This window comes from Acanthisitta chloris, unplaced genomic scaffold (genome assembly GCF_000695815.1).
Source record: "Acanthisitta chloris isolate BGI_N310 unplaced genomic scaffold, ASM69581v1 scaffold17052, whole genome shotgun sequence".
Lineage (NCBI taxonomy): Eukaryota > Metazoa > Chordata > Aves > Passeriformes > Acanthisittidae > Acanthisitta > Acanthisitta chloris.
In genome coordinates this window covers 16,126-29,011 of record NW_008660065.1, presented here as the reverse complement: position 1 = coordinate 29,011, position 12,886 = coordinate 16,126, and the positions used below count along the sequence as shown (strand labels likewise).

The window sequence follows — 12,886 nt, the reverse complement described above, 5'->3', positions numbered from 1 at the left end:
TCCCTGACAAGGTTGTTCAAAGAGATGCACAGTTAACATCCTTTGTGTTCTTTGTGCCACTGTGCTTTCTTGCTCTTCCCATGGCACAAGTCAGACAAAGCACACTCACATAGAATCAGAGGGCAGAAATGAACCCAGAAGTATCTACATCATATACAATCATTTTGGTACAGCTGGACAAGCAGCATCAATTTTACTGTCCTAGTTTTCAGCAGCAGTGCCACAATCTAGTAATGTAATTGATTCAAGGTGCTAACATCTCTGCTGCTTTTGTTCATTTGCATATTTACAGCATGTGTGATGTACTGTGTTTTGTAGAATATGAAACTTACTTCTGCAGTGTAAAAAAAGAAAATGTTATTTTTGCATGTGAAACCGTCTTCGGATTTCCAAACCTAAGGTTTTCACTTCCTTACTTTATATTTGCGGTGTTTTGGAAAGGTTTAGCACTTTTGCCAAGTGCAGTTATGTGAGCATGTTAAAGCATTTTTCAGAATTCAAAATGTCAGTGTGATATATTTCAGCATAATCCCTACTTCTGTGATGCTGTAAAATACCCATTTCTGTGGCAATCCCTTTTCTAGACAGGATTTGAGTAATGGCAATTGTGGTAGATTGACTCCAGATGGCAGCTAGGCACCCACACAGCCACTTGCTCAGTCTATCCCTTACCCAGTACAGCAACTCAGGGATTCAAGATTCTGCTGCCAAGGTTAAAGATCTTTGGAAATTATGATCTCAAGTCATCACCAAGCTATGGAGCTGTAATGCAACCATCTCTTGCCTACAGTTCCACCTAAATGGCTCCAATGAGTAGAGTTCTCATCTACTTAAATATCTCACACCAAATTTCTTAAAGACAGTAGGTGTGAATAAAGAAATAATAAACAAATGAATTTTAGAAACAAAGGATCTTTAGCTCTCTATCCAGAAATCCGGTACACAGGTCTTTAAAGTGCTAAAACATTCTGGAATGCTTTGTCTCCTTCCAATGCCTTGAGGTGTAGTTTCATTATAAGAACAGAGTGGTAGGGGAAAAAAGCAGAGTATTACAAATCAGCTGGCCTGCTCTCAGGCCTGCGCAGCTGTAAATTTATTTCAGATTTTAAAAAAATACATCATTACTATATGTGTATTGTCTGGTTTGTAAGCCTGACAGCAAGTCAAGGCTCATCAGCTCCTGTGTTAAATTGTCAGATGACATATGCAGTGCAGAAATATATATGTACTCACATGTATGTATAGATCTTTTAAATGTCATTCTAAGACTATGACTTAAGCCTGCAGCACTGACAGATTATATCCTCCACAACTAACTGCATACAGTTTGTATTCTCAGCTTGCAGTTTACAAGGATTAGCACATCATATTTGTTAAGAAAGAGCCTGTATTCTTTATATATATAAAATATATATATGGCAGTGTGACCTTAGTTATCAATGGCCATTTTAAATTGTATGGGGATTCTACATACATGGGACTAAGACATGCCACTGCATTATTAGTGTGAAAACTGAAGAGACACTGAAGACTCTACAGCACATTCATCAGGGAGTGTCTTTCACATTCATAAGACATGCCACTGCATTATTAGTGTGGAAACTGAAGAGACACCAAAGACTCTACAGCACATTCATCAGGGTGTGTCTTTCACATTCGCTAGACAAATTCAGCAACTTGGAAAACCAGGAATGCTGTTTCCTTCTGCTGATGGCAGGAATATCCCTTATTCCACATTTGGCCAGTATGCAGCATTTATATCTGGATATTTTTAAGATATTGAGTATTCCCAGTTACTTTAAACTTGCTTGGGAGCTGTTGCTGTTCTACTCACATAAAGATTAAGCAAATGGCTTACTCATTAACAAGGGCGTATCACCCACTCAGTATGCTTAGTGAGATCCAAGTGCTCCCAAGCCACAGAGGTTTCTGTTATCTGCTTTTCCCTTTGATCTACTACAGTGAGACTCCTCACCATCAGTACTGTCTGATGGTGATGAGAACTTGGCTCCATAAATTACCAAGAATTTAGGAGTATTCACATCCAAATTTGGCCCTTATTTATGCACAGCTATCTTGCTTCCATGTGTGAATTTTTTGTTTCTTTGACATGACAATTTTCCTTTTTTTCACCTTGCTTTCTTAAAGAAAGGACAAAGGGGCAGAAAAATAAAAATGCAACCTTCTAAGAACAAAACCAAACAAAGCAAAACCCCATAGGGACAGATAAATGTTGCACACCAACGCATGTGTATGTATAGTTCTGCAAAATGAACTGATGCTGTCCTTGGCTGCTCACCTCAGAGTGTCTTAGCAAGGAACATGTTATATATGAGACTAGAAACCGTTAAATAATTGAATCAAGCTATATTTTCAAATGCTGAAGCCTTTAAATACATAACCGTATTTTGCAGAGTGTAACTGCAGTGTGAAAATGCTTTTGTTTAATTTTTGAAATGACCAAGTTTTGTTTTTAAAGGCCAGGACTCCTAAACATCAGTGAACCAGCCACGCAGCCATGGCTAGCAGATACTTGGCCTAACACAGGGAACAATCACAATGACTGCTCCATCAACTGCTGCACCTCTGGCAACGGGAACAGTGATAGCAACCTTACAACATACAGTCGACCAGGTTAGATATGTTTCTACCTTGCTAAGGAATGTTCTTTACAGAGTATATGTTTCTAATACCTGGGAGAGTGTACAGGTTTGTTTGGGTTTGTATTTCCAATGCATTTGGACTTAATATAGTTTCTCCTCCATGTCATGATTATGCTTTTGGTCTCTTTTTGGATCTTTTCAGTCCCCTATGGATAGCTGTAGCAAACTGTAGGCTGAAGGAGCCCCTGCAAAATTCAATTCTACCAAAAGTCATGCTGAACTGATACATTTCAGCTTCTGAAAAGAGCAGATAAGGTCATTTTTAGGTTGTTCTGTACATCCTTGTTACTTGGATGGAGAAGAAGTACTGAAATGATGCTAATGAGATTTACCTTCTGTACTGGGTGTGATAGGAAACAAGGATGAAAACATTGCTAGAGTACTTGCAATGAAGTCAGTATATATTGACACATTCAGAACTTCCTTTGGTGTACCATTCTGTGCAGTTGGATAGCTGGTGGTCTGTTTAGGATGTGTGGATAAAAAAGTTAGCTTCACATGCTAAAAGCAATTACAAAATATTCAATTAAGTGGTAGTTTCTTGGAGGTTGGGCAGGACTCAGAGTGCTCTTGAAGGGAATCTCGTGAGGTCCATGGGAATACAGTTGGGGAAATATATCTGAAAGTGCTAATTGTTGCACATTTTAAACAGACCTTAGGTTCCTTTTGTTTTAACCCAGTTTGTGTTATTGGTGAGGAATCTTTTCCACTACCAGCGTATCTAACTGGTTTTTGCTAGTAGCATTAACCAGCATTTCAGAGAGGGAGTAAGATTACCTGTAGTGAAGTTGCATAAGTGCAAAGCAGCATTACCTCCTGGAATTAATGTGTAATCAGCTATAATGGTTGGTAATTCATGGGTGCTGGTAATTGTAATTCATCTCTTGCAATGATGCTGTCTGACTGTGACCAGTGCCAGGTGCTTTGGAACAAGGTGAGAGATTTTGACATTAGACACTTGTATCTCACTCTGCCTGAGGATATCACACCCACAAATACCTATGTAAAAAGATTTCTGAAGAAAGGATATTTTATTGTGGCAAGGACAGACATAGCAAGTTCTAGTAACTGAAATTCTAAAAATTCAGAAATGGAAGAGAATGCACATTTAGAGGGTTATAAACTATTATGACATCTTGTAATGAGCTGCAGTGGATTCTTCCTCATTTTAGCTTTCTTATTAAGCTTGATTGTGTTGCAAAGTGATTCCTTCCTTTCAAATAGAACTTCTGATCTTGGGGGTTAGACAATATGCACATAGTGGTCTCTTCTGTCCTGGAAAATCTGGCAAATATTCTTAATTCTGTCACCTTGGGCTTGGTTTATGCTCTGAAACAGCAGCAATGGATATTCCCTCTATAGCTGTGAATATGCTAAGTAGCAGCATTTTTAATTGCTTTTAAGTATAGCACTAAGTCTACAGAATGGGAACGGAATAAATCTTCTGTTATATAGGTAAACCAGTTTTAATTACTTTGTATGAGAAATTCTAATATGTCTATGTAAAAACATGTATCTACTGCTTATACTGTATTTATTATATTGCCTTACACACTAATCAGATGTAGCTGCAAATGGAAAGGAGGTAAAAATATATAAGGGACTCTGCAAGAATATTATAGCAAAGCTTGATGTATCAGAAGTGAAGAATATACTGGATATATAATTGTCCAATATAATACTATAGACTTGGAAAGGAGGAAAGACTAGGGTGGTTTCAGTAGGTGAGAAGAAAAGCAGAAATGAAAACATTTAAACAGTAGAAATCAAGAAGACTGTGAAGAGTGTGAAGTAATAAATAACAGAAGCAATAAATAGCATCTCACATAAGAAAGAAAATATATCAAACAGTAAAACCTTCCAAAAAAACACAGGCTGGGGGGCATGAAATGCGCAGTGATAAGCTCTATGTGGCATGTTCTGATACTGTTCCTTAATCACTGAACATGTGGATCAGTGGTTTTCTTCTTCAAGTAGTATTTTATTTCTCTTTTTCAGGAAATAGTTCTCAAAAAAGATGTGTGTATTAGGGATTATTTTTGAAACTGAACATCCTCTGTGTTTACTAGTTATTTCGTTTAGTATAATGGTCAACTCCTGAATACTCTATATAGTTTTACCTCTCTAGTAAATGCATTGTGACCACAGGTAATGGACTCCAGGTTCTGAATCAAATTCATTAGCGTAAATATCACATCTTTTAAAAGAGGAAAACTATATTCCTGGTGAATGTTATTTAATTATTGATGCATTAATCAACTGGAAAATGAGAATTTTTGCTTAATGCTCATTGACTGCTAGTTTCACTAAGCCACCTAACTGCTGACCCACAGACTGTGTTACTCCATTCAGTATTCTTCCAGTGGACTGCATGTGGAGAGGAAAAAAATTGTGTGGACCTGTTGTCATGCAGAGGCAAGAAAACATGGAAAGGCAGGGACACACTTTTGTGCAGTAGTGGCCAGAGCATCAGCGCATGTCTAATTTACTCTCTGCAATAAGTGGTGATCTCATGATGCAGTGGCTATTAGAAAAATGAATTGATACTGTCTATATGTTTAGGATACAATGGTATTACTATGATATTATGTATTCTGCAATACCCAAAGCAACTAAAAACTAGCAAAAATTCCAGACTGCTTTCCTGTCTTTTTGTTTCAAATTCAAATATAAGGCTGTACAAGGAAACGATGATCAAATAAAGACTTGCTGCTGAGTGCTAAGTTACCTTTCCCATTGTACTGTTGTTTTTTTTAAAATTCTGTTATGTGTCATCACTTTTCAGTCTGTTTTATACAAATCTGTTGTATCTCTGTTTCTTTTCACAAATACAAAACAGTCTAAATGCTGTTGAGATGACTTGACATCATATTTAGTTATTCCCACTACTAAGTTTTGGTTGATTTTTCCTTGCAATGCAAATGGTTTCAATCACTATTATTAATTTGATATCTATACTGCTTTGAGAATAACATCTAAAAATGTGATTGTTTACATGGCCAATGTAGAAAAGCCCAGCAAGGTAAGTCCTTGTAGGTACAATTCAGAAGGTCTGAATTTGCAGTGAATCAAAACAGTTAACCCTATTTTTGGAGCAGTAGTGCATAAGGTGAATAATATTCTGTAAATTATTTAATGACAGTATCTCTGCTTCAGTATCTGCTTCATGGATACAAGCCATATAGTTAAGCACTAAAAAAATTTTAAAGGGGGTTTCATTTAAAGTACAGTGTGAGCGAACAGAATGACCTTTTCTCTTTTCTTTCCTCTGTGGTTAGCCGATTGTATAGCAAATTACAACAATCAGCTGGACAACAAGCAAACAAACCTGATGTTGCCTGAGTCAACTGTATATGGTGACGTGGACCTCAGCAACAAAATCAATGAGATGAAAACCTTCAATAGTCCAAATCTAAAGGACGGAAGATTTGTCAGCCAGCCTGGGCAGCCCACTCCTTATGCCACCACTCAACTCATCCAGTCCAATATCAGCAATAATGTTAACAATGGCAGCGGGGATACGAATGAGAAACACTGGAAACCCTCTGTTCAGCAAAAGCAAGAGGTTCCACCCATACAGTACAACATTATGGAGCAAAACAAATTAAACAAAGGTGAAGAGCTTTTAGCTTGTTTCTCCTCTTTAGGCATCAGAGGAGTTTTGACCTTCTGGTGCTGGGAGTCTAAAACTTTCAGATTCAGCAATTACAGGCTTCTGTGGTGCTTTTAGACTTCTACCTCTCTAGATTTATAAATCCGCAGTTAGCAGTGTCAGAAAGTTATTTAGCACCACAATAACCTTCAGATACTGAATTTATTGTAAAAAATAACAAGCTGTATCTTTAGAAAATAGTTAAATAAAATACATTTCCTACAGATATGGGATTAATTTAAATTTAATAGTAGTTAAGGGATTGGTTAAGACATAGGCCAGATATTTCATTCATAAGCCAGATGCATGGTAGTCACATTATACTCCACCTTAAATTTTAAATAGGTCAACCCACTCTTCCCAGTCGTAGATGGAGACTAATTAAATCTACATGTTCATGTAAACAAGTGAAATTTTTGCATATCAAACTCTAAAATTGTTTTGTGTTGTACACTGGGGACAAAAATGGAGTGATCCAATTCATTTTAGACTTGTTCCTAGCAAGCCTTCGATTCTCATTTTGAGAGGCAATGCTACTGCACACAGTTTTGGAAACTAAATTCCTGTGTTATCCTGACTGAAGTCTGTAGATCCAGAAGCCAAAAATAAATTGATTTCAGTGTTAACGGGAAACATCAGAATGTGCTTTTCTGGCCTCGAGGGCATGTTTCTTTAATATACTGTGTGGGAGTTGGAAGAAATAGGTATGTGATTTCTTGCTAGTCTTCCAGGCTACCATGCAACCTCTTTTAATAACCTGATTTGCAAAACATTATCCCTAGGAACTGGACCCATTCTAACTTGGAACTTTTTGCATGGATTATTGTAACTCCAGTGATCGCATAGTGATAAGTGATCCAGTAAAAAGATGTATTTCATTACAGGAATGTTGATTTCTCTACCGGACCCACCTACCCACAGAGGAGTTCAAAGGGCTATTTAAAATGGGACACCTTCCCTTGACATAAACATGTCAAAAGAAAATTCAATTTTTGTGGCCCCTTACTCGAGGGTGAAAGCTGTGTTTTTTATAATTGTTTTCTTTCATGAACTGTGTGTTACGTATCTGTTTGGGAATTAAAACATGTTTGGTTTTTATGCCCTGGAAGATACTGCGTCTTTCAAACTGTGTATATTACAGCTGCATATTCTCTAGTATATCCTAGTGTGGAGAGGCCCTCTTAAAGCATTGTCTGCTGACAGTCATATATACATATTTCAGAGTGCTGATTTACTGTTTATACTCTGTGTAAACATATGCGGTATGCAGGGCTTCAGCATGGTCTGTGGAATGCAACTGGGCTGAGAAACTATAACAGAATACACTCTGGTGTGGAATTTATCATTTTGCTCTTTTTCCCATGCTTGCATTATCACAAACATTTCTGCAGCAGATGGGGACTGAGTTCTTAGTTTTGTTTATTTTTGTTTTGATTTGCTGTTTTTTGAGTCAATATTCTGGTCTTGGTTTTTCTCATTTCCTAAGTCAAAACCATCTTGCTGCTGATTATACCTGTAGTTTTTGTGATGGGAAATAACCATTTTGATAAGTTACATGCTGTGCTTCCTTGTCACTACTTTATGTCCAGTGGTTCTGTTTATGACGCAGTTTTATTTGCTGTATGAAGAGTAACTCAGTTCCTTTTGTTCTCTGTAAATTGTAATTCCTTTTTAGCATGAGTACTGTTCTGCTAGATGAATATTTTGCTGCTGATAAAGTTTTACAGATCTGGTTGCCAAATCTAGATTTAAAAGTAATATATGTGTATCAAGTGCTTTGGAACTGGAGAAGAAAGCCGTTAGCGAAAAAGGCCCTGCCTGTAGCACCTGCATGATCCAGTGTAAATAGAAATCATCTTGGAGCCAACAGGCCTGAAACAAAGACCTCTTCTGTTGTAAACCAAATTCAGTGGAGCTGCACTGTTGCTCCAGCAGATCATTCAGCCCTTGTCATACAGGGCTGACTCCTATGTGGGTTTGTCACCTTTGAAATAAAACAAGTAGCTACTGAAGTCCATTGGTTGCCCTGCATGCAAAAAGTAGGCAGAGACCATGGAAAATCAGTCAAGGTGACAGTGTATTCTTATGCAAAATGCTCACACAGGTCATATATATATCCACTGAGACTTAATTGTTGCAGAGGCTTTGCAAAAACACTGTGCATAGGATTTCATTTTACTTCAATTTAGCTGTGGAGCTACTAGATTCCCATGATTTTCCTTAAGCTTACAATTAGAGACAAGATTAAACATGATTGCAGGGTGATTCTTCTGTCAAAACATGAGTTTATTTCTTCCTCAACATGATTTTCCTTAAGCTTACAATTAGAGACAAGATTAAACATGATTGTAGGGTGATTCTTCTGTCAAAACATGAGCTTATTTCTTCCTCAGTTTTTTCAGGAGGTCTTACTTTGTGTTATAAAGCAGGTATATAAAAGTGGATGTGTTTCTGAAGAGCAGCATTAACTATAGTATTAAACTTGCAGATTACCGAGTAAATGACAACATTGCTCCAACTATTCCATACAACCAATCATATGACCAGAATACAGGTGGATCCTACAACAGCTCGGACAGAGGCAGTAGTACATCTGGTGAGTATCCACAGGATGTTCTAAACCTTAGGTTTTGTAGTGTTTTGATAATGTAGCCATGGTTAGCACTGTTTACTGGACTTGAAGAAGGTGTGATGAGGAGGAGCACACTGACAGTAGTACAGCACAGGGATGTTAAACTGGCCCAATAGGTGCCTATATTTCTGGTGCATCATCATGATTGCATAGTGCTATCTGAATGTCAGTTAAGTAATTGATTGTCCAAAATTGTGAAAGTCATAAAATCAAGTGTAAGTTGGATTTCCTGATTTTAATGCCCTACTGGTTGATGTTATGCTCTCCAGATGGGCAAGTCACAGAAATTTCTTTTCAACTGTCAGCAAAAAAAGAGAATTTTAACTTATGTATTACCTTCCTGGTACTTTGCTGACTTTTTTTTTTCCATCTCTTGGGTCTACTTACCCAAGACAATCTTATTCATGAGCAGGCTCAAGATACCAGAGCATTTGAGTGATACCTAACAGAACTGCTTTAAGAAATTTTTCATTTTATATATTAAACCCATGCATTTTCCTGAGAAAAAAAACCATGCAGTCGTACCAAATATTTTTACAGATTTCATTTGCTGTATGTCAAAATGATTCTTGTATATCATTCAGATATAGACATTACATAATTAAAGTTAAAATTTGTTTCTCAGCAGCATCCTCCATACAAACTATCTAAAACTCCTTTGTAAAAGTCTTGAAACAAGACAGTTTTTTTGTGCTGGAAAATTTCAGTGCTAACCAGAGCACTGAAATTGCACTCTGTGCTTTGAAACCACATGAAATGGTTTAATTCAAAAGTTACTCTTTATCATTGCAGTATAACCTGTTCACTTTCAGATTTGATTTTTGGTAGAGGTATATGAAATGTTCAGAGCTAAACCAGAAACTATGGATAGGCTTGGTTTGAGGCATTACTCTAAGTCTGATACTTAGACCATGTTTATTTACACCAAACCAATTATAGGGTGAGTTATGGTCGCAGTCACTAGTGACTTTACATCTGCTATTCAAGACAAGAGACATTTCACGCTCTGTTCTGCTGTTGCCTTTGATAGTCCAGTTGCCTAAATTCTAAGCTGTGCTTTGTATTGACCAATTCTGACCAAAGCACAGAAGAGACATAAATATATTGGTGAGGTTGCTGTGCTTCTGAATGACCTGAATTCTCAGTGACTGGGGTGAGAGAAGTACAGCTCCTGATTCTTCCAGCTGCTCAGGAGTGTTCTTCTGGGAGACAGCCATTTGCCTGTTCCCAGATCTACAACATCAGGTTGTGGTGCTGAGCCTGTGCTCAATGATGTTAAGACTTGAAATTTAGCATGAAACATCTCAGGGGCATGAACCCATGCAAATTAAAAATGAGAAGGTGGTATTCTCCATGCTGACACCTATTATAGTTGTTCATAACTCTAACAATTTATGTTCTTCTGGGAGACAGCCATTTGCCTGTTCCCAGATCTACAACATCAGGTTGTGGTGCTGAGCCTGTGCTCAATGATGTTAAGACTTGAAATTTAGCATGAAACATCTCAGGGGCATGAACCCATGCAAATTAAAAATGAGAAGGTGGTATTCTCCATGCTGACACCTATTATAGTTGTTCATAACTCTAACAATTTATAGTCCTATACATCCAGCAGGATAGGTGACCAGAGTAATAAATTAATTGTGCTGAACCTAGTGTATATCATGGTGCTTGGGGTAGAGAATGCAGATGATGGTCAACTTGGGATAGTTAGGGTCTTGCTTGACATACTGAGATACCAGAAGAATAATTGTACATAGCTAAAACATGTGTATCTGGCAGCCAATGTGGGACAATAATCAGCAGAACTACTGCATGTAAGAGTGGAAAATCTGACAGCAGAAGTGAGAAAAAAAGGCTTTCTGAATTTCACTGCAACATATTTAATCATGTGTATCAGGCTTAACTATGGTAATATAAAATTACGCCTCAGTTGAAGAGAGAAATGTGAAGGATTCTAAAACATAAAAAATACAGTGACTTTATCTACATTAAGGAAGTAACAATAGCAAAGAAGAATTAAAATGTATACCAAGGAGCACTGGTTGAGGCAGTTCTCATCATAGCCATATCCAAACTTAAAATTCAAGGCCTCCTGAATAATTGATCTTATTTAAATTTATTTGAACTGTTAAAGCTGCATTGTTTTATTATGGGCTGTAGTTTTCTAGTAATAGTAGTTGAAAACATTTATGAAATACTTCATTGATTTTTTTTTTCTTTTGCCTGTTATATTAGTTCTTCCAGCAATTATTTTCAACTGCACCTGCCATTTAGACTAAAAGTAGTAATTTCATTGTGCCTAAAATGTTTCCGTGGACAAGTACAAATTACATATATTCAGCAACTTAATGCAACAGTGGAACTTTAATAGATAATATCTGTATCATATTGTATTTTAGGTTCTGGTGATTAAATCATATAAGTCACTTCAGAAAATATGTCTACAGCTCATTTGTTTTAGATGATGAACTATAATGTAATTAATAGAAGTAGGAAGCTCACTCTTAATGACATTGTTTGTAAAATTAATTTTTTATATTATCGCATTTTGAGTATTTATTAACACTTAAAGTTTTGTATCCCATGTGCTTTTTTCCACGCTATGTAAAGTTTCTGGTTAAATTCAACTGCTTGAAGTGTAGACTAATTCTACAAAGAAACTATAATTACCAGTAGGTGTAAAAAAAGAGGAATGCCAATTTTCTTGGTTTTCATAGCTAGTGCTGAGGAGAGACTTAAAAGTATTGCAAATATGTACTACTATTTATTCACAGGGAGTCAAGGGCACAAGAAGGGTGCTCGGACCCCAAAGGCTCCCAAGCAAGCTGGCATGAACTGGGCAGATCTTCTTCCACCCCCTCCAGCACATCCACCTCCCCACAGCAATAGTGAAGATTACAGTCTTTCAGTAGATGAAAGGTAAGAAAGATGAAGACATCATCTATCTCTCACTTTAATCACTAGGTAATGAAGACATCATCTATCTCTCACTTTAATGACTAGGTGACTGAACTGTAATCTTCCCTACAAGCTGGCAGAGAGACCTTCCTTTGGTACCATTCTGGTGCTGCTCATCTAGCTGTAGTGTGGTTGTTTAGAGAGCAGTTACTGACAGTGGTGTACATTCACTTAGTACAGCCTTACTAAGCTGTTTTCAAGAGCACATAGAACAATGATTTGCTTCTGGACTGTTTCTACATGTATCAGATATGCTAATTACACAGTACAAATTTAAGTCCTTATTTTCTTTAAAAATTAATTTTAGCTATGATCAAGAAATTCCTTGTCCTGTCCCACCTGCAAGGATGTATCTGCAGCAGGATGAGCTAGAGGAAGAGGAAGAAGATGAGCGAGGTCCTACTCCACCTGTCCGAGGAGCAGCTTCCTCTCCAGCCGCTGTCTCCTATAGCCATCAGTCAACTGCCACTCTTACCCCCTCTCCCCAGGAAGAACTCCAGCCTATGTTACAGGACTGTCAGGAGGATCTGGGACACACACAACACCAGCCTGACCGGAGGTGTGTGAATGCAAATGTAGTGAAAGAGATGTGACAAGAATCATCCTAGCCCCACTGAAAATTCCTGTGGAATTCAGTGAGGCCAGGATTTTCCCTATGATGTTTTTTCTTTAGTATTTAGCTTCTCATCCAGGATGCTAGAACTATTTTAACCTAAGAAATAGGTAATTAAGTTGTTTTATTGTTATACCACGGAAAGAAATGCAGTATATCACTCTATGGTACGTACCATGCTGACATAAGTTAAATTCGCAGTCATCAGTATATTAAAGTGGTATCGTTAACACAGCTTACCATATAATTACAGTTCCATTGTTTCCAACAGATTTACTGCATTATTACCATAAAATAGCATGCATTATTTCACAATAACTGTGCAATTAAATTGTCACCAATACGTATGAATATATATAAATATA

The 12,886-nt window shown here is 37.3% G+C and overlaps 1 protein-coding gene across 1 annotated transcript in view; it reads left to right on the top strand.

Annotated features, from left to right (window-relative positions):
• ROBO1 (roundabout, axon guidance receptor, homolog 1 (Drosophila)) overlaps positions 1–12,886 on the top strand; it is a gene marked incomplete at both ends in the record, with an annotated part of 62,323 nt that overhangs the window by 33,337 nt on the left and 16,100 nt on the right. Inside the window, 5 exons of the mRNA XM_009069678.1 lie at positions 2,480–2,634; positions 5,942–6,277; positions 8,804–8,911; positions 11,725–11,869; positions 12,216–12,467. Coding sequence (XP_009067926.1) covers positions 2,480–2,634; positions 5,942–6,277; positions 8,804–8,911; positions 11,725–11,869; positions 12,216–12,467 — 996 coding nt within the window. The remainder of the gene's footprint in view (positions 1–2,479; positions 2,635–5,941; positions 6,278–8,803; positions 8,912–11,724; positions 11,870–12,215; positions 12,468–12,886) is intronic.